Source organism: Rhamphochromis longiceps, linkage group LG14, assembly GCF_057381845.1.
Source record: "Rhamphochromis longiceps isolate RC_006_pf linkage group LG14, R_longiceps_female_GT1.1, whole genome shotgun sequence".
NCBI lineage: Eukaryota > Metazoa > Chordata > Actinopteri > Cichliformes > Cichlidae > Rhamphochromis > Rhamphochromis longiceps.
The window spans coordinates 30,373,624-30,394,570 of NC_140570.1; the positions used below are offsets into that span (position 1 = coordinate 30,373,624).

Genomic DNA, 20,947 nt, shown 5'->3' on the forward strand with positions numbered 1-20,947 from the left:
ATAGATAAATGAGAGTAATAACCCGACAGAAATCTCAGACCCCTGTTGAGGCCTATTAGTCTTCCTCCTATCATGACAGCATCTGTGCTATTCCGAGGAACCACCGGTATGTCTGTGTTGTCATTGCAGAAGGAGACGACATGAAATTTGACCCCTTTGGGACATCGGCCCTCAGCACCTTGGCCAGCTATGACTGGTCAGACCGGGACGAGAGTCTGCCCGGTGAGGTCAGAAAGCCACCGGGCTTGGAAGGAGCTGGCCTTCCATCTTTAGTCCCCACACAGAGGAAGGAACTGACCTTTGGCAGCACTGAAAACATCACAAGCAACTCCATAGCAAACATCATCACCTCCTTCCCTGCAGAGGACAGTTCATCAGCAGATGACAAGTTTGAAGCCTTTGCTGACTTTGGCTCCGGCGACCAGGGCGGTGTCAATAACGAGGATGACTTTGGAGACTTTGCAAGTACTGTTTCGGAGAAGTCAGACTCGCCTGCTGCCACTGCCGAGGCGGGCTCAGAGGGAAACCAGAGCGAGGCCTCCGATGACTTTGGTGCCTTCCAGGGAGACAAGCCAAAGTTTGGCAGGTCTGACTTCCTCAAAGCCAGCGCTCAGGCCAAGGTCAAGTCCAGCGAGGAGATGATCAAGAACGAGTTGGCAACTTTTGATTTGTCGGTTCAAGGTGAGTTTTCTTGTTGTATTTACTTCAGTAGGCGGCACATTGTTTTTCAGTTAAAAATAATTGTCTAAATCCAAATAGAATTTTGCTTAAATGATGAAAAAACAGAAAATAATCATTTTTGACAACTTGGAATAATTGAATATAATGAATGAGTTATTGAAAATTGTTGTCAACTAATTAATTTATTAATTATTTGAAGAGCAGTTTTGGCAGAAAAGTATTAATTTCTGCATTGTTGAATTTGTTGACTCAAGCTTCCTCCCACAGTCTAAAGACATGCATGTTAGGTTAATAAAAGTTGCTTTTATTATGGTCCCTTATTTGCAAGGGGTTGCTGCAGTGGATTGATCTTCATGTTTGATTTTACACCGGATGCCCATCCTGACGTAACCCTCTCAGGGTTTTGTTACTGCTTCCAGTGTTGAACTTGGGATCTTTCACATGTTGAATGTGTTAGTGTGACAGCCAAGAGGTATGTCAGGTTAAGTGGTGATTCTAAATTAGGTGGGGGTTTTTTGCCTGTCCCATTTGGTTCTTTAGCCGTCAGAATTGTTGTCTGAGGACCAACAAAGATACCCAATGGATTTACTTTGCCAAATGGATCATCACGGCCTTGCCGTATTGGTCCATTTGATCAACCTTTGTTGTTATTATTTATTTTATTTTATTTTCAGTTTTTACAGATGGGACAGACATGAGTGAGGGATAGGAAAGGGAGAAAGAAAGATGAAGGAAAAGAAAAACAGAGGGGAAGAGGGACAGTGAGAAAGGGCACTTAAAAAGAAAGAAGAGAAAAAAAATCTCCTGGATCACCTGTTGAGAGAAAAAGAAGAGAAAACAAGCAAAAAAACACCCCAGAGCAACATACTAAACACAACACCATCACGTTAATCTAGCTAAGTGTAAACACCAGTAAATACTAAATATTGAATCTTGTTGTGTAGCAAGCAGGACCGACAGCGCATAATGTGCTTGGAAATAGCAGCCAATAGAGGTGTAGTTTATGTCTATGATCAGTGAACACCCGTGTGCACACCTGTGTGGATCAGCACGCTTGTATTCAAAAGGTTTCCCCATGTAATGGTCTGCTAGAGGATGTAGGGAACCATAGCCCTGTCCCCCAGGGCATGAAGCAGGCATGGAGGAGATCCAGGCTCCAGACATCCAGAGGCCCCAGAGGTGCGAGAGCCCAAGGAGGACCACCAGAGGGGCATCCGTGCCACCCTCCTGGGAAGAGCTGAGGAGAGCCCCAGATGAGGGGTCAACCAGTAGCCACGGAGCAGAAGCCAGAGGGGGCTGCAGTGGTGTGCCCACTGGCTCTGCCGGCAGCCAGCTGTGCCAGAGTGAACCGAGCCGCAGGCCCAGATGATTCTAAATTAGTAGTTGACATAAGGAAGCGTTGTTAGAATAAATGACTATATAAATGTATGCATAATGTGGACACATGACTCTTCTGACCAGCTGTAAGTCCTTGGCCCTGCACTCTGCTCAAGCACCCCGCCCCCACAGACAAGGCCCATCAGATGTGTAATAAAGCTGTCAGACATTAGATGGTAGTGTTGAGATGACAGCTCCACTCTCTAATGGCAGCGACTGTTGAGATGGATTAGCAGATGCCCACAAATCCATAAGCAGAAATTAACCGTATCCACTTAGAGGCTATTCATTTTCGAACCGCTGTTTGCTGCTGTTATTTTTCACAAAATAAATTATTACAGTTTCCTGCACTGTGATCAAAGCCTCATGTAGATTCATTTCCCTGTGCTGAAGTTAATGTGTGTGAAGAAGCAGGGCTTGCTAACTCCCCTTCTTCCTGTGGCTCAGTGACCTGATCACAGTGGGGCTTCTGGTGTAGGCTGAGTAGTTGTGTGGTGATGGTGGGGTTGAGGGTGGATTACCTGTGTGTAGATGGCGCACGCACACATGCGCTCACAGCTAACCCCACTGGAATAGTCTGGGCTTCACTTGTGTTTGTGCTCGTGCTTGTTGTGGTACCTTGCCAGGGTTTTTGTCCTTCTATAAATTATTCATACCTGCATATTTGTGCCTCTGTTTTGTACCTAATTATTGTTTGTCACAATTAAGTATTTACGCATGCCGTCCCTGTCTGGGAGGAATTAACTACAAACAGAATGGAAGTAGAATGGTTGGAGACAAACAGGTGCACAGCCCAAAATGAGTTGCATCACAACATGTCGCTGAATTGATATTTCTCTCATTTCTCTTCTTCTCTGCTCCGTCTTTGCTGCAGGTTCCCACAAGCGCAGTCACAGTTTGGGTGAGAAGGAGATCAGGCGTTCACCCCCGTCTCCGGCGCCAGAGCAGCCCTTCAGAGACCGATCCAACACCCTGAACGAGAAGCCTGCACTGCCCGTCATCAGAGACAAGTACAAGGACCTGACTGGAGAGGTGGAGGTGAGGAGGGAACCTGAATATCAGTAGATTTCAGCGCAATACCAAGGACTGTTAAAGCTTCAAAATACATAAATGCCCCTTTTTGTTCTCTTCTGTTTTCCCTTTGTGTTCATTTGAGATAATTTTGTGCTGTTGCAGGAGAGCGAGCGCTACGCCTATGAGTGGCAGAGGTGCCTGGAAAGCGCTCTGGAGGTTTGTGTTTGTTTGTGTCCTGTATCTGACCTCATACCTGGGAGAGACTTAATTGTGAGAGCGACAGCAAATGTTCTAGAGCATAGGTGTCAAACTCTGGCCCGCGGGCCAAATTTGGCACGCAGCCTAATTACATTTGGCCCGCGAAGCCATACCAAATTACTATTAGAGCTGGCCTACTGGTATTATACAGCTAATATATATATTGTTTAGTATTAAGCTTTGCTTGTTCCATATTCAGTTTTTCAGCAAAACTTGTTTGAGTCCATAAGAAAAGATTCATTCTTATATCTGGAGGAAGATTTTTTTTTCCCCAATAAATATTAACGTTAGCCCGCGACTTTGTTCCAGTTTTGAATTTTGGTCCACTGTGTATTTGAGTTTGACACCCCTGTTCTAGAGTAATTAAGATAACCAAAACACACTGAAATGTTTTTTTCAGCCAGGATTTTACCTGTCACGTATGTCTTGGGATATTTTATTTTCTTGAAACTTGCAAATATAACTTCAGGACTGTTGTGTTTTTAAAGCTCATCAAAAATTGAGGATGTTGCAAAATGTCTGCTGGAATATTTACTTTTCGTTTTAATGTGTTTGACATTTCAATCCCGGGTAAAGGCCATAATTTTAACACTTTACTGTTGGATGCTCATTATGAGTTTTATAAGCAAGACCAGTGTGTATGTAATAACGCCAGCTTCTGTCCTTCCACGTTAAGGTCATCACCAAAGCCAACAACACCCTGAACGGGATCAGCAGCTCTTCTGTCTGCACCGAGGTCATCCAGTCTGCTCAGGGCATGGAGTACCTGCTTGGTGAGGAGCTGCACTAATGCACACGCAGACACAGCTACTACTACCACTACTATAAACACACCGGGGGCCTCATTTATCAAACCATATAGGGAAAGTGCTCTAAATCTGTGTGCAACAACCAGCACTTTGCACAGTAAAATGTCCATTCATCATCCACACACCACAGAGCAACCTTATATATTGTAAACCACTTTCCTTTCAAATGCCTTTAAATAGGTCTCATTGCCACCAACATGAGAGTTGGAGGTCCCGATCAATGAAGTAGCACTAAATAGAACTGTTTATTTAGCATGTTTTCTGGAAGAGTGTGGACACTGACAAAAAAATAAAAAAATCAGTGCCGCAGCTGTTCAGGTCAAAGAGAAGTAAAGAAAGTACATGTAAAAAATAGTGTCGATGACCACAGAATAAAAAAAAATACTGCCACAGGAGTAAGACGGTCCACCTCATCAGTATCGCCTGTGGATGGAAAAATTGCTTCAATAATTGGTGAGGTGTCTGTGGCAGAAATCATCCCTGAAGGTGATGCTTGACACGGTCGGTGAACCTCCACAAAGCACAGAGGGGGCAGGGCCATCATGAGTAACCACTTTATTTTATAGTGTGGTGATTGTTTTGGAGTTTTATGGCCATGAGTCTCACACATAGAACTGAAAACACAAGCAATTTTATACCCTCCCCTGCAGCTGAGGACACTAGAAAAAATCAGAACCAAGATGACTTGTGAGTTCATTCGGATCGCCTCTATAGAACAAGGGCGAAGTAATGGCAAGACAATGCAAATAACATTTGCTGATTACTCCTCACTCTTTGTACGGAAAGGTCCCTGCAGTCCCTAAAAACAAGCATTTCATGCTAAAATGTATCTATGAGTTGAGCTCAGCCCTTGAATGTTTGATGATATTGATAAATAACACTATGACCTGGAAACATTTGCACATAGAGAGTTAATACTTCCACATACAGTTAAAAAGAAATGAGGCCTTGCGAGCCTCAGAGGCAACAAGAGCCTGTTAAAGAAGCCGGTGTGTGGCCTTAACGCCCTGTGAAGGACAGAAAGGACAAGATTAAGATGAGCTCTGGTGTGATGGCTTATCTCTGCCCCGTCTGACAAGGTCCTGCTGCTTTACTGTTTCTCTGCTTTTAATGAGCCGAGTGGCTAACACGTCACGGCTAAGTGCTCAACACCGACTAAGAAAGTGTGTTTCTGTGACATGTGTGCGTTTGTTTTCTCCCTCTCAGGCGTGGTGGAAGTGTATCGCGTCTCTCGGCGTGTGGAGCTGGGTATCAAGGCCACGGCGGTGTGCTCTGAGAAGCTGCAGCAGCAGCTGAAGGACATCAGCCGTGTGTGGAACAACCTCATAGGCTTCATGTCGCTGTCTAAGCTCGCTGTAAGTTGCTATGACGTTTGTACGCACTCGCCAAAAGGCAGGACAGATAGATATACAAACAGATTCATACACTTGGTTGCTTTCTTTTTCTAGTGGAATTACGCACTGATAACAGAGCATTGACGTTCAGTTAAAAATGCAAGTCCTGCCAATAACATGATTGAGTGTTAGTGAATCCAGTATTGTCGGTCCATTAGGATAAAATCAATGATTCATTGATTTGAAAGCAATGCAGATGGAGTCTTTTGGTAGGCCGCTGTTTGGATCAGCGGGGATGACGAAGACTGTAAAGATTTATTTACCCAGCTGTTTCCAAGTATCTGTAAAACGGGACGCAAGAGGAGGACTGTTCTCATCCACAGAGCCAGCAGACGAGGAATACTGTTTGTAGAAGATAAAAATGATTTAGCATCTTGAGAAAGGAGGCAGAAACAAAATGCAACAAATGTTTAATTAAAGCAGGGATGAAGATTTCTTTCCTTATAAAGGAGAAAGATGTAAACTCGAGAATTGTTTGTTTTCAGTCTGAGTAGCCAATGTCGTGCCAAGTCTTTATTAAAAAAAAAAGTTGATGCTCGGAGATGTTTACTATAAGCCAACTTGTTCTCTCTGCTGTTATTATAAGAATAGAAATGACTACATTTTGCCCTGCGGCAGGAAGTAAAACGTCTGTGTGTTTTTGTGTGTCTAGCCTGATGAAAGCTCCCTGGATTTCTCCTCCTGTATTCTGCGGCCGGGTATCAAGAATGCAAAGGACTTGGCTTGTGGGGTTTGTCTGCTCAACGTCGACGCTCGCAGCAAGGTTTGTGTGCATGCACACTCACACAGAGTAACTGTTACTGGGTACTGTTTTTTGTTTTTTACACACATGATGCTGTGCTCATCCCCAGCAGATAACAACTGACATTTCTTTGACTTTGAAACATTTTTCCAGAACAAAGAAGAAAGCACTATTGGACGTCTGTTTAAACGAGTATGAGACAGTCAACTGTCATCCGAATCTCATTCCACTCTTTCCTGTTGGGGTCCTTGGGGGGCCTATCCTCCTCTTACTGACGAGCCCTGCGGGGGGCCAAAGTGACAGGATTCCCTCCTCTCCACTGCTCTTCTATCAGAGCTGTTTTCTGCCTAGACATGCACATCATCATAAAAACCCCACAAAGTACCAACCCAAATCTAAACCCCAACCCCTCACATTACTTTGCCTGTCAAGCTTTGTCTTCTTGCAGCACATATGATGCAAGTAATATTCATTTAACACGAGTTCATAGGGAAGATCAAATTCTTTTCACCTGTCACATTGCAGACTTTTATGCATGTAGTCCTCTAGTTAGTTAGCTAACTGTCACCATAAATCTGAGCAGAATCCAGCTGACGTTTATGAATTTTATGTTTCCAACTCAGTTGTTTGATAGCTTTCTGTAGATCGAAAAACTTTAAAGAGCCCCGCGTAATGTAACAAAAGATTAATGAGCATAACAAAATAGTTCTTGAATTATAATTTCCTCCTAGTTAGTCGTAGTGTGATTGGGATAAATGAAAGAGATGCAACAGCATGCTTCATATCTTTTATTATTGCAAATAGATTAAAATTATCCCCAGAGCTGCCAACCTCGGCTCAAAAAACCAGACGGCTCAAACTCAGCTGTACGGCCCAGTTTGATCTCAATTCAATTTTATATAGATGTCTCAAGCTTTATATTGTAAGCTAAAGCCCTACCATCAGACAGTCACACACTCGGTGACTGTGGGGAGGAAGAACTCCCATTTCATAGAAAGAGACCTCCAGCAGAACCACTGGGGTGGGGTTGAAAGGAGAAAATAAGAATAGAGACGGAACCAAATATAAACTACAAGAGAGAGTAGACACAGAGTTATTTATATGTGTAGCAGCATATATACGCATCAGTAATGCAAAGAGGAATAGAGAAGAAGTGCTGAGTGCATCATGCGTCCCCCAGAGGCTTAAATAGAAGAATAAGCAGGGAACCACCACTTTTTTTTTTCTCTTCTCTTTTACTCCACCCCCAGTAGATTGTTGCCTCTTGCTGAGCATGTTTCTGCTAGAGGGTTCATCCCATTAAAGAGGAGCTTTTCCTTCCCACTGTCGCCAAGTGCATGCTGACTGGGCATAGTCTATTTGCTGGGATTTTTCTCTCTATTACTGTAGGGTCTTAACCTTAAAATATAAATTGCATTGAGGTGACAATTTTTGTGAATCAAACAGAATTTAACTGCAACTGAGGTTTATAGTCACCTGATAGGGTTAAGCCAGTGGTGTTAAACATAAGGAGTCTTTGCAGGGCCTTGCAAAGACTCTAATTCAACCTTTTGAAAGGCTTTGAAAGAAGGAGGGCATACATTTTTTCATAGGTTTTACAACTTTGTCTACCAATAAAGACCTCCCCCATAGCCATCCATACTACTAATTAGGCAATAGATAAACAGTTAAATGTAATTAAATTTGATCTGATGGTGATGCTATAAAAATGATCTGCACGTTTAGAGTCACCACATTGAACCTGAAATTAAGCGATTCCTTCAAAACGTCTATCAAGCATATGGAGGTGTTGGATATATAGTTGCAGTATGAAGAGACTTTCTTCTATTTCTGATAGAACTTTCCTTTAGTGTTACTCCAGAAACAATACAAATAGTCCTGAAAGTGGTGCTGCAAAGTCAGTGTTTCGACAGTTTTTCCTTTGTAAACTCTCCAGACACTCTAAATGCCAGGTGTCACTCCTATTAGTGCCCCACAATGTGAACAAAGTCAGAGCTTGACAGGCTCTGATCAGACAGTCACTGCAGGGGAGACGGTGGGCAGACAGTCACTTTAGGTCGTCTCCCTGCTTTTATGGTGAAGTATGAAGTTAGAAGTGTCCACGGATAACAATGTGCGCTCTTGAAGTAAATGACAGAGAGGGAAGATGTCACTTTGGCACCTCGGGGTGGGTTTTTTCACCCTGTGATTGCTTCCTCAAGGTCACAAAGGTTGTTACTTTGTCTTGGAAGGGTTTCATTTTCTATTCTGCCACCTCCATCTCAATGTAGCTGCACACTTTGCCACTTTGAGCTAACAACCGTCGGCGTTTCTAATAACTGTTCAGAGAGCGGGGCAGGATGGCGGTACCTCTTTGCCTAGGGTGGTCGTGATTTTCATCGACGTGGGCCATTAAGGGTATTCTCGGACCCTGCGGTTTAGAGGGCAGGATGGTGGCGTTGATTGTTTCTTGCGATCCGTCTGCTGCTCTGCCAGAGCCAGATGGATAGTCCAGACAAGATAAGGCTGACTGAGAGGCATCTAGGCTGTGAGCAGATGTGGCTTACACATTAGTCATAAGCAGGGAGAACGGCGGATAATAGACCTGCACACACAAACGCACTCTCTCTCACCTCTCGCTCCTCTGTGCGCAGAGGCAGTCTGAAATTAATGCAGTTTTATTTTGTCTCTGTGCCACAAGCATGAGATTAATAACCCATCTTTTAATTACATTTTTGGCACAAACCACCCTGGTAAGACTGTCGAGCGGAGAATAGCATCCCCTGCGAGTATAATGAAGTGAAAGAACAGCTTTGGCTACGGCAGACAGCACCGATTGTTGCTTTGTCCCTCAGTGAAGAGGTGCCGGTTTGTTTTTCGACCAAAGGTGCAGGCGGGTGGAGACGTTGATGTGGCATCAAAGAAATGCGAAAAATGCTCGACAGCCGATGTGCTCAGTCTCTCCTGTTCAATTCATGTTTTGAATTCTGATATTATTCTCGATTCAAACAGAGCCAAACAGTCGCTTTCAGCCAGACTCACCATGTTCCTGTTTGGCTAATGTTCTCTGGGTTGTCGCACCTTTTTTTCTTTTTTTGGTTTAAATCATTCTGCATGTTATCTTTGGGTTAAGGGGCTTGGATGGGCGACTGCAAACAGCTTCATCTCTCCTCAGTTTGTCACTCAGAAGCAGCAGCAGTTTCACCCTAAGTGATACTTTTTGGCTAATGATGCTCCAGCTCCTCCACTAAACGATAAATGCTAATTTAGGCATTTACAAGGAGAAGGACTGGAAAGGAGTTTAAGCTGAATAATTTAGCATTTTTGGCTATTTATTTTAATGCAGCTTTTTCAAGTGCCTCAAGCATTTGGATTATCAAGTTGAATGTGTGTAGTTTTGACAGCAGCACACGGGAGTTTGGACCACAGCTTTGTTCTTAGGCTGCCCATCTCTTTCACAGCATGTTTCCATCTGGTCGAGGTTAGCGGGGCTCCTGCACAGACAAAGAAAGTCAGGGAAATTACTTACCGTGCAATACCGACATTAAAGAATTTGGGAATTGAAAGAGCACTCTTTGAAAATGTTCAAAAGTACAAATTCGACAAATCTGAAGCTGAGAGAAACTGAGAAGTTGATTTCTCAGCGACTTCCTGTGTGGAAGTGACATAAATTAGCGAAAATCATGTCCCCATCCCAACTTTATTTAAACGTGTTGGTGCTAGCAAATTTAGACTGAGCAGATATTTAAATAAGTATGTTATTTTGTTGTTTTTGTTATATTGTTATGCTTAAGTCAACATTGTAACATTAAAATTAGTTCCAAATTATCACATTGTTTACATTGTACTTCACTTTTTTAAATAGGGTTGTGCTAAAAGTAACATTAACCTTTAGCATTAACCTTAAAAAGTAGCGCTCGATTCCAGGTCTGGTGATGTATCACCGACAACTTGTAGCTTTTTTTTTTAATCTCACAGTAAAGAAAGCTGTCAGTGAGGGCAGGTTTCTGTTTGTGCTGGTTTGTAAATCTTTGAGTCATTGATGTATTTTTTTTCACCATGTAACACATGCATCCACATGCTTTGTTGTTTTCGATCAATAACCCAAATAACAAATATATTCGGTTTATTATTGCAGAAGAAAACCACAAAACAGAGATGAAGCTGTAGCTTTAAGTCAGCTAATATAAAGCTGCTGCAATACAGTTTCAGGCGATTGGCTGATTGTTTCAGCTCTAACCAATCATGCTGTTGTACCAGCAACACGGCAAAAGATGGCAAGATCAAAACATGAGGGACTGGTAAAGGTCCTTTCTTGGTTTTCTCCCAACATTTCAGCTTCTTTTTGAGCAGGAGACGTCTGATTAAACCAAACCTTTGTTCTTTCAGTCTTCAACCTTTATTTTAATGTCAGTTGATAACTGTCATTTTAAACACAGACTCTGGTTCATGTGAGGTGCTGCCGCTGCAATAGCAGCTTTTCTCCTTCTGTCTACAACCCAGATTTGTCTACAGGACTGGATTAACTGTGACAAACCGCGCTGATTTGTTTCAGTGAGCATACTGGCCAAAATCTTCAGTCAATATTTTAGATCGATCGAGGCAAAATCTCTTGAATTCTGAGTTGGAAAAATGTGTAGGAGCCCCGAGGGTAAAAACTTTCATGTTTTCACCCAAAAACATGCTGTGAAAAGTGGTGAAACGGCTGCTCGCTGCTTATTCTGTGCACACTTTGCTCTGGGCGCTGCATGAATATGCTTCACCTCTCTGACTGCTCTTGTGCTTACAGGCGTTGACTAAAGACAGGGAGAGGAGCTTAAGGGTAATTATGCCTTGTTTTTTTTTTTTTACTTCTAATAAAATAGTTTGCATTAAAGCTTGATTTTCATATCCGAACAGATAGAGGAGCCAGGACCTTTACATGCAGCTGAAAGGTCAGATGAATTAGCAGAGTCTCTGTTTTATCTGACAACTCCAGCTTGAAAACATAAAACCCACACTGTAGTGTCACAGCAGGCTTTTATTAACCTTTATTTAACCAGGCATTAGAAACAAATGATTTTCCAGGGCAGGCTGTGTACAAGGCTCTGTTTAGTTAAAACAGGTGGATATTAGCCTCCCTTCACTGACACACAGGTGAACTCTGGAGCAGGAAAGGCACTGCAGCGAAAGCAGGGGTGTGTTTTAGTTTGACCACCCTTTCATTTTGCATCCTCTCCCTCCCAACATTTCCCAGCTTTGGCACTCCTCTAAGTGCAGGTTTGTGGAAGCAAGTAGGCCAGGGCACAGAGGGGTCTCTGAAAGGAAATCGCTCCTCCAGTGAAATGTGAGCGTGTGGAGGAAAAAGCGAAAAGTGGAAATGTGTCATTCGGCTCGTCTGAGAAAGCCCTTCATCGGGCGGAGCATCTGTGCCGCAGACTGCATTCAGGCAGGTGGAGATGTATTTGACTTAATGGTGTGTTGTGGTGGTGTATTTCTGCATGCGTCTCCCCTCTGCTTCTGTGTGGGAGGCTGTGATTCACTGCACATGACTCATTCCTCTCTCCGGCTTCAGCTCCATTATTTCACCGGGGATGCAAACTCCTAAACTGCACATCACACACATTAGCATCTCCTGATTGCGCCCACCGTGCCGCAGCTGGGCCCAGTGAAATCGCAAACTTGCATCAGAGCCCTCGTGTGTGTGTGTGTGTGTGTGTGTGTGTGTGTGTGTGTGTGTGTGTGTGTGTGTGTGTGTGTGTGTGTGTGTGTGTGTGAGAGAGTGAGTGAGATTTCAGGGGTTTCGGGTCAGTTCGACACATTTCATTTTCTAAATAGCTCCAGTTCAGGCAATGTTTTTCAGAATCAAATTGCATTGTGACGCAGCAGGCTTTACGGTGGGGCATTGTTATCCTTTTTGTCTCAACAAAATAAATGAGGTGATCCATATTTGTTGATACAAGTACAGACAGTGATGGAATTACAGCGTCTGCAGTCATAGCACGATCAGATTTTTTTTTTCTCCTTTCAGTTCATTTTATGTTAAATCTTTGGGGAATAATTTTGCTTTATTTTTGCCCCATTTAGCAGTCACTTGTGGTGTGTTTGGATCCTCTGATCAGGTTGTCAGCAGGTTTAAACATGAGATTGCTATCATGTTTTTATAGCTTCCTCTCATTTTTCAGGGAATTTTTCAGTTTTGGTCCCCCCCCCCCCCCCCCCCCCTCCCCCCTCCCCCCCTCCATTTAATATAAAAACTGCAGACATGGCTTCATCTGATTAGACATGCAGCTTCAAACATATCTAATCTTCTCCTGTGTTTTGATTGAGCTAAATCAGCATGCATGAAGATATCTATGGCTGTTTTGATGGCTCTCATGCATACCTCCAGATTTAAATAAAGAATGTCATCTGATGCCCAGCTGTAAACACGTTACTTCAACACATTATTTTCATCTTGGATGTATATTTTGTGTATAAAGAGAGGACTACACAGCACCTCTCATCTTAGGTCTCTCTAAATGTCAGCCGGTGCACATTTATTTGTTCCAGCACATTTACAGAAATCCCAGGGGCACTGTCATCCTTCTTGAGTTTTTATATATATATATAACAGTGTAAAAGTGTCACAGCATGCAACATCCCTTGATTTCAACCACAGTCACATTTTTTAAATATGCAGAAAATCTTTAGATTTAGTTTGACTCCTTATAAACAGTCAGATTTAGTTATGATCAGTGAGATGTTCACAGCATGTGGCTCTCACAGCATTTCTGTAGATAGAACATTTGTACCAGTTGGACTATTATTCATACACTATTTTTTTTTCTTCTTTTTCTTGTGCTCTCATATAATTTTATGCAGGCCATTTTTAACGACTTGAGTTTTTCCCCAGTAGGCGTTGCCCATGTTTATTGAAATGTTTTGCTCGCCAGAGGCAGATTTTCATCCTGCGTAACTTGGCTGTAATTTACTGCAGGGTCACCTACATTGAAGCTGTGCTGTGCTGTGCACCACTGTGCTGCTCTCAGAGGATAGCTGATTCATGCTCTGGATAAGCGTGCTGCACATACTTTTATAAATACCTTCAATACAGCTGAGTGGTAATGGCATGTGTCATATTTCCCAGTTAATTAAGAGGCTTTTATGGTTGGACTGGTGCGAGCTCCCTGCAGCCTTCCCAAAAAAGTAGATTTTAAAAGCTGCTTTCAGATGCTCGCTTACTCACAGGGGCAGATTTTTTCCCCCCCTTAAATATTTGAATTTCAGTCTCTACAAAAGTAGGCATAGAAATAACTGCATTGTGGGGTTTTCCATCTGAGGATCACGGCCTTCGGTAGATCTGACATGGACTCCATAGCGTGTCTTTTTTCCTCTCCCCCTCTTACCCACAACCACAGAAGACTGTCCCTCCCTCAGCTTGGTTCTCCCAGAGGTTTCTTCCTCTTAAAAGGGAGTTTTTGCTTCCCACTGTCACCAAGGTCTTGTTCATAGGGGGCCATCTGATTGTTGCGGTTTTTCTCTATTATTTTAGAGTCTTTACTTTACAATGTAAAGCACCTTGAAGCAACTGTGGCTGTGATTTGGAGCTATATAAATAAAACTGAATTGAATTCAAGTTAATTGGATGCTGCTGCAGGCTGCTTTGTGCTCGTCAAAATAAACTAGCCTTTTTTCCCTTTCAGCAGCATTAAAATGAAGTCCGGGTAAAGCAGGTGCACACACAGGTTTATATTATTATAATATTTCACCCTTTCACTCTAACAGGCGTTCAACTCGGAGACAGACAACTTCAAGCTGATGTACGGGGGCCATCAGTACCACGCCAGCTGTGCCAACTTCTGGATTAACTGTGTGGAGCCCAAACCCCCGGGCCTCATCCTGCCTGACCTGCTCTGAGCTGCCATGGTAACGCGGCAAGAGCTAATTACCACCAGATAGGTGGAGCGGCCACTCGCCTCACACCAAGAGCAAGAGGAGGACATCTACAGTCACTGGATTCCTCTAGATTTTTTTTTATTATCCTGAAATCTCACCCAGACTGTGTTCATTTGCAGATCTTTTCCCTGAATAGTCATTGGTCGGTTCATATGGTTACTCTTTCGTTCAACCATACAGGTCAGCAGTTGAGGTCATATTTAAATCTGTTTTTAATGCTGCTTTTGACAAATTATTTCTGCTGACTATTCGTGCAGAAATGCAACAATATTAATAAATATAACAAATCAGTGAATCCTATTTAAATTATTAGGTGTGCAATATCCTTATAACACTGGCAGAGGAGGTTTTTGCTTCTGTTTGTATATTTTTTGTTTGCAGTGAATCAGACTTAATGAATCATAAGTCTACCATTGAATTACTTGAATTGTATTTCTGTCTCGGGTCTGTTGGATGAAACTCTGTGGCTGTTATGGTTTTAATGTCTTTTTGAAAATCTTTAACATTCAAACCATCTCTGCTCTGCCGGAAGGCAGGCGCCTCTCTTTCTCTGCATTATGTTTCGCTGTGTTGAATGTCTTTTGCACTGTTTGTGAGGAAACTTTAACACCTCTTTGGGTATTTAAATTGTATTTTGTAGGTGTTGGGGATTTGACGGGAATCTGTTGTGACTTTCTGTGTTGTTGTTGTGTGCAGAGCTGAAATTCTGGAAGTATTTACTAATGCTGAATTTGAACAGCAGCAGCATTTTCTGTATATTACAGTGTCATGCTGCAGCTTTGTATTAATCACCCAGCTGTAATGTGAATGTTATGTAAATAAATGACGTGCAAACTGGTTAAAGTGTCGCAGAGTTAATGTAATTATCAGGTTTACAGGTCATGCAGACCAAGTTCACCTGAAGGACATGCTTGTGTGCACTGTGGCGTTTCCATGCAGACACAAGAAGCTGGAGGGCATGTGTCCATCCACTCTGAGCATTATGTTCAGCCTTTAATGAAGCCACTTATTTAGCTCGGGAGCCGTACGTAATCGTGAATGAAGAAAGTATAACTAACCTGGACTGAATACACATCAGTTCATCATAATTTTCCATAAAGTAACCAGCTTCTTCTGAGGAAAGCAAATACTTCTGAAAACTACATGTGTAGTTCTAAAGTAACTCATTACTTTGGTGAATATAATTAATGTTACTACTCCATTACATTTTTTTTAATCACCTTTGGTCTTTTGCCACATAATTGATGGTACTATTGGAAAATGAAACTTCTATGATGCTTTTTTAAGGCATCATGTCTGCATAAATGCGTAATTTTAGGCTGTTGCTACATGGATGGTAGGCAGCGCAATGATGTCATGATCACCGATATAGATAGGAACCCCTGGGGACCTGAGAACAACATACACAGAGATTATTTGATTATTATAGTAAAGATACACCAAATCAAAACCTTGTAGGTTCTTATCACATCAATTATGAAGTCTTGGAGTTGCCTAGCAGCTTCCTACTAATAGGCTAAAATGACCCATATTTAATGTTTATGACCTTTCAACACCTTATCAATACATTGTAGGATTTTAATCTCACAAAAGAACTAATTTATATCCACAAAAACCTATAAAATAATTGCAATATTTATGAAATCATCACCATGCCTGGGACTACATGACCTTTATATGGTAGAGCAGATAATAAGTATATCAGTTGCCAACAGCACAAACAGGCCAAACAAGACTTCAACATGGGCATGTAAATAAAATTAAAATAGGAATAAATAAATAAAATAAGAATTTTTATTGTCTCATGAAGCCAAAAACATTGTGCCTACTCCAGATTTAATCATTTATCACCAAACGCCGATAGCAGTGTTGGTAAAAACCAAAATAAAGGACCCTAAACAGAAAAGAATGCCAGAGAAAGCAAGGCTCCAAAAATGATCCAGGTTGTCCTGGCAGTACGCTGAGCCTGTACACCCTCAAACTTATGCACTGCTGTACCCTCACCACCGCTAAACACACAGTCAACAATGTTTGATCACTTTTCTGGATTCATTCATCCAGTGTGTTCAAATCTGAACACAGCACGGCCTTAAAATGACTCATTTAATTCACGTGGCTTTCTGCTCTTATTCCGCTGCTTTTCCTGTGATGCTTCCTCTTCCGAATGCATGAATGTTTCTGCACATTTCCCTCTGTCATTTTACCCAATAATGTACTTTCTCTCCGGCCAGAGAGGCCTCATTTCCATCACTTTGCGACAAAATGGAATAAATTCTCTACCAACAAGCCTGCAGGGCCATCGCTGGCGGTTGAGCTCAGCCAATCAAATGCGATGTCTGGGGGAAGGTGGGGGTGAAACCAGTCTTATTATTATTCCCCCGCTCTTCAGGTGTGTTCTCCAACATCCATTTTTATCTCTCGCCATTCCCTAATTTATTTCCTGCAGAAAATGAATTCCTCTCCTCTCACCGTGAACACCAGGATTACTAAAATTACAAACACTGAAATCAATTACCGAGCGAGGCCGCGTAAATCAAAATGCAGCCTCGTCTCTCTCCTTGCTGCGCCCATCTTCACGCCTATTGTCTGAGATGGCATGCTGAAACGATCAGTCTGGCAGAGACAAGAGATTGAACTGATACGGTGCTGTACTGAGTGCTGCTCTTTGGTGTTTTGTGGCCATGGCCCATCATATTATTGATTAAAAACAGCTGCTTCTGTAAGTTCATCTTCACCCTCGTGGAAATAGCTGCTTCCCGCTTTACATTTTGACAACATTTCCAATTATTTATGTTTGAGACTCTAAAGCAGCTGTTTCAGTGTTTACGAGATTTAATCACAGTGACAGCAGAGGAAGAGCTTAAATGTATTAGCAGCATTCGGGATGATTAACTGAGCACTAATCCTGCGTTTTTGCGGGGTGGTGGTGATGTTTGAGCAAAGTGTTTCCTTTTAATCAAGCAAAAATGTATTCAAAGTAGTCAAAAATTTTAAACTATCAATAAAATGACTCGAGCCATTCATCAAGCAAAACGTACAAACCGTCAAAGGCTTACATTTTTTAAATCGGAATGCTATTCCTGATAAATTAGAACTGGAAGATGAGTCATGATATTGATTTTTCATAGTTTTTCTGAAATGTTGCAAAGTGATTAATTGGTTAATTACTCATCTACAGTAGAAATATTAGGACTGGATTAATTATTGAAGACGCAACTGTGAAATTACCAAAGTTGACTCAATAACATGCCTTGTCAAAAAAACACAATAAACAAATCAACATCTAGATTATACTAAATAAAACACAAATACAGTAAACAAATACTTTTTTGTGTTAACTGACCTATGACCTATTCAAGCATAAGAAAAGGCGACAAGCACACAACAGAAAACGCTTAAATTGGGTCTCTAGGCACTTTGTTACTAGCAGCCTTTCACAAAACCAGATCTTTATTCCCTTCTTTTAACATTAGCCTACAAAAAATACCCACAATAACATAGTGTGACAAGCAAAATAAAAAGTAAAATACTATTTTTATGGCAACAACTTGAACAAAGAGGTCCAATGTTAAGTGTCTACAGCCATTTGTAAAACACGGTGGAGGCTCTGTCATGGTTTGGAGCTGCATTTAAGCCACCATCTAACTGGCAACAGCTCAATCTTTCAGCATGATAGGAATGCTAAACACACTGCCAACAGTAAAAAGGTAAGGTGGTCTAAGAAAGTTCAGTCTATGTTGAAGAAGGTGGCCAAATACTGACTTTCCAGGCCCGAAACTCATTGCATGAGTGAATGTGTGCCATCATCAAAGCTAAAGGTGGTTCAAGAAGATATTAAAGTGTCACTTTTTTGGTCAAGTAGCCTAAAAACCTCATGAAAAGAGCACGTCATGGAAATTATTTGAAAGACACATTTAAAGTTACATTTTTTAAAAAGTCCTTAAAATGCTGGGTACTGTGTTATTTCTAACAAATGTGACACAAATGGAAGTAAATAATATAGACTGAGGTCTATTTTTGGCCTTGGATTAATGCACATTGAGCTCCCGAGTATTTAACAGCAAGACAAATCAAAATATACTCCATGGTCTGAATTTGTTGAAAAAAATTAAATAAAAATTAACAAATATGGCAAATGGACTTTTACACTCCCACTGGCACTCAAAGTGCTTTGAAACATTACAAGCCACATTCATCCATTCACTCAGGGCTTTAGGAGCTTTTTAATCTGTCACACACACAATCACACTCCGGTGAACGCATCGGGAACAATGTGGGATTAAATACCTTTCCCAAGATACTCAATCAGATCGAACCAACAAACTCCTGATTGCTTGACGACCCACTCTATCTCCTTAGCCACAGCCGCCTGTACAGAGAGTATCCTTTAACGCTCATCTTTGGTTCACTGTTAGTGGAAAGCAAAAGCCAACACTTAACATAATTTATGACGACCCAATTTCCCCATTAAGGACCTGGACACAAATATTAGTCATTTCCACTGCTTTGATGCTCAGTGCACAGACTCAAGCTTCGTGGCTCACAGTCCTTCGCTTCAGTGTCCAATCAGCTGAGACAGCTGAGACTTGAAAGGCAGCCGACAGATGAGTCACTGTTATACCACAGAGACAACGCGCTCGTTCAGCTGCTCGCCGAGGAACAATGACTGTTTCATGACAAACTAAATTCTGCTGTGCTTCAGATGACCCTCAGTCAGACTGTGGGGCTGTTTTTCCTCCCCTTTCTCCATCTTTTATTCTCAGTTATGGTTTTCTATACAACTGCTTGCACCCTGAATTTTCATTACCATAACACAAAGCACTAACAACATTTAAATCTGCCCTTTGGGACTTTTACACAGGTTTCCATCTAAGCAGCATCCTCTATGTGCCCATTCTCCTAATGTTTCCAACTGTTGTGAAGCTAAAAGAAATGCAGGCTTTGACTCACACCACACAGCTGAAGCGTATGTTGCTGTTTGGCTAAATCATGTTGTCAAATTATTACTATAACGAGCATGTCAGGTCTAAAATTGAGGCAGTGTGTTTATATTAATAATGGGCTTGTGTGCATGGCCTTATTAAAATGGAAATGCAGGATTTACAACCGAGTGATACAGCAGTAGTTGTGTAGCTCATGCAGATTATAGTGGATCATCAGAGGCTGTATAATTTGAAGCCCAAAGAGGCCATGATTCAGTAATCCATTGCAGCCACAGTGGATGTTTTTATTTGCTACGTGTGGTTGAAAAATTTCATTATTTACCAGGACTGCAGCAACAAAACCTACGATGAAAACTGAAAACTGTATTTTCTACCGATTTTACATAATAATAACAATAACAACATAATAATTTAACTGTTGTGTTGCATTTTCAGTTCCACAGTTCTTATATATTCTGTTTATATTCAATCACTATTTTATATTTAACATAATATTTGGTGCTAAAAATAGACAAAGATAATTATTCTTTTCAAAAAAGGAAAGAAAAACATTTTCTGATATAATAACGCAAGAATGATCTACAGTGGCAGCTTCAACCCTGAATGATTAACCGACTGTAGAAACCACATAAATATTAATTAGTTTGTTTGTTTATGTACAAATTAAAAACAATGATGCAATCTTTTTAATTCTACATTAGTTTTATTGTTAAACAGCAGTCTGCTAGCGGCTCTGTGAGTCTGTACTGTTCAGCATTCGCACGCCGATGCGTGACGAAATTACAGCATTGATGACTTGAATGGTATTTTCTGTCAAAGTTACAAATTCCAACTACAATAACTTAAATCTGCATCAGGTTCTGCAAATATTTAAATTAAAATGATAAATCTTTCAAAATGAAACAAAAGTACAGAAACAGCTAACTAGTAGTTAGCAACTAAAGCAGAACTGGAGCTGGGCTGTACTTTGTGAAATACCACTTTGTACCATAGGATGGCGTAGTGATGATGGAGCAGTCTTTATTAATAAGGAGACTTAAGAGCACATTCTTCTTTAAAACGGCAGCCTGCAAAAGACAAAGTTAAAGCAGCACACAGCAGGGGGTAAAATGCTGCCCCTAGTGGTGAAACCTTTGAGTAAACTATACAGAGGTTTATTACAAAAAACACCTTTAAGCTAAATGCTAATTTTCCCAATACTGTCCAAAACCTTGGTGTTAAAACTAACAGGTCACTACATGTCCGCATCCTAGCAACAATTGATGAACCGAACATTAAAAGCTTCCACATGAAACACTTTCCTCTGTCTTTAGCCAGTGCAAACACAGTCAAAAAATATCATATTTGGGGTTTGTTCTCTCATTTGGATAAAGCAGGCAGTTTGAAGATGCCAAATTGTGCATTTTTAACTTGACATTTTGTACACTGAACATTAAATAATTCATCATAAAACAACAAATTAAAATATCATAAAGACAATATTAGCACACAGCGGTGTGTTGCAGCTCACCAGTATTTGATGCTTTCCGTTGAGTTGCTGACTGAATGTCTGAATGTCATCTCCAGAAATGTCCTCAGTGCCATTCGTTCTGCATGGACTGCACGGCTGGAGCCAGGCCTGCTCCGACACTCAGGATGATGCAAATGGTTTTGCTTACTGCTTTAATGATAGACGATAATATCCTGCTGCTGATGAAGGATGTGTTTACTTTTAGTGCTTGACTGTGCTCTGAAACCCCCCCCCCCCCCCCTCCCACGTGCATGTGTGCGCGTTAACACTACCAGAAGGAGGGTAAGGGGATAACTAAAAGAGTTTTTTGCAACCTCCAGCAA

General features: G+C 41.5%; 1 protein-coding gene across 14 annotated transcripts in view; it reads left to right on the forward strand.

The window, feature by feature from the left end:
- Positions 1 to 15,014, forward strand: part of synrg (synergin, gamma) — a 42,561-nt gene extending 27,547 nt beyond the window's left edge. For 10 of the 14 annotated variants that reach the window (XM_085380801.1, XM_085380803.1, XM_085380802.1 and 7 more), the window contains 9 exons: positions 130 to 681; positions 2,933 to 3,096; positions 3,235 to 3,288; positions 4,007 to 4,103; positions 5,346 to 5,494; positions 6,186 to 6,296; positions 6,429 to 6,467; positions 11,044 to 11,076; positions 14,001 to 15,014. In XM_085380801.1, coding sequence (XP_085236927.1) covers positions 130 to 681; positions 2,933 to 3,096; positions 3,235 to 3,288; positions 4,007 to 4,103; positions 5,346 to 5,494; positions 6,186 to 6,296; positions 6,429 to 6,467; positions 11,044 to 11,076; positions 14,001 to 14,132 — 1,331 coding nt within the window. In that variant the 3' untranslated portion in view covers positions 14,133 to 15,014. The remainder of the gene's footprint in view (positions 1 to 129; positions 682 to 2,932; positions 3,097 to 3,234; positions 3,289 to 4,006; positions 4,104 to 5,345; positions 5,495 to 6,185; positions 6,297 to 6,428; positions 6,468 to 11,043; positions 11,077 to 14,000) is intronic. The other 4 variants (XM_085380805.1, XM_085380809.1, XM_085380815.1 and 1 more) reach the window with 2 other exon arrangements.
- The last annotated feature ends 5,933 nt before the right edge of the window (positions 15,015 to 20,947 follow it).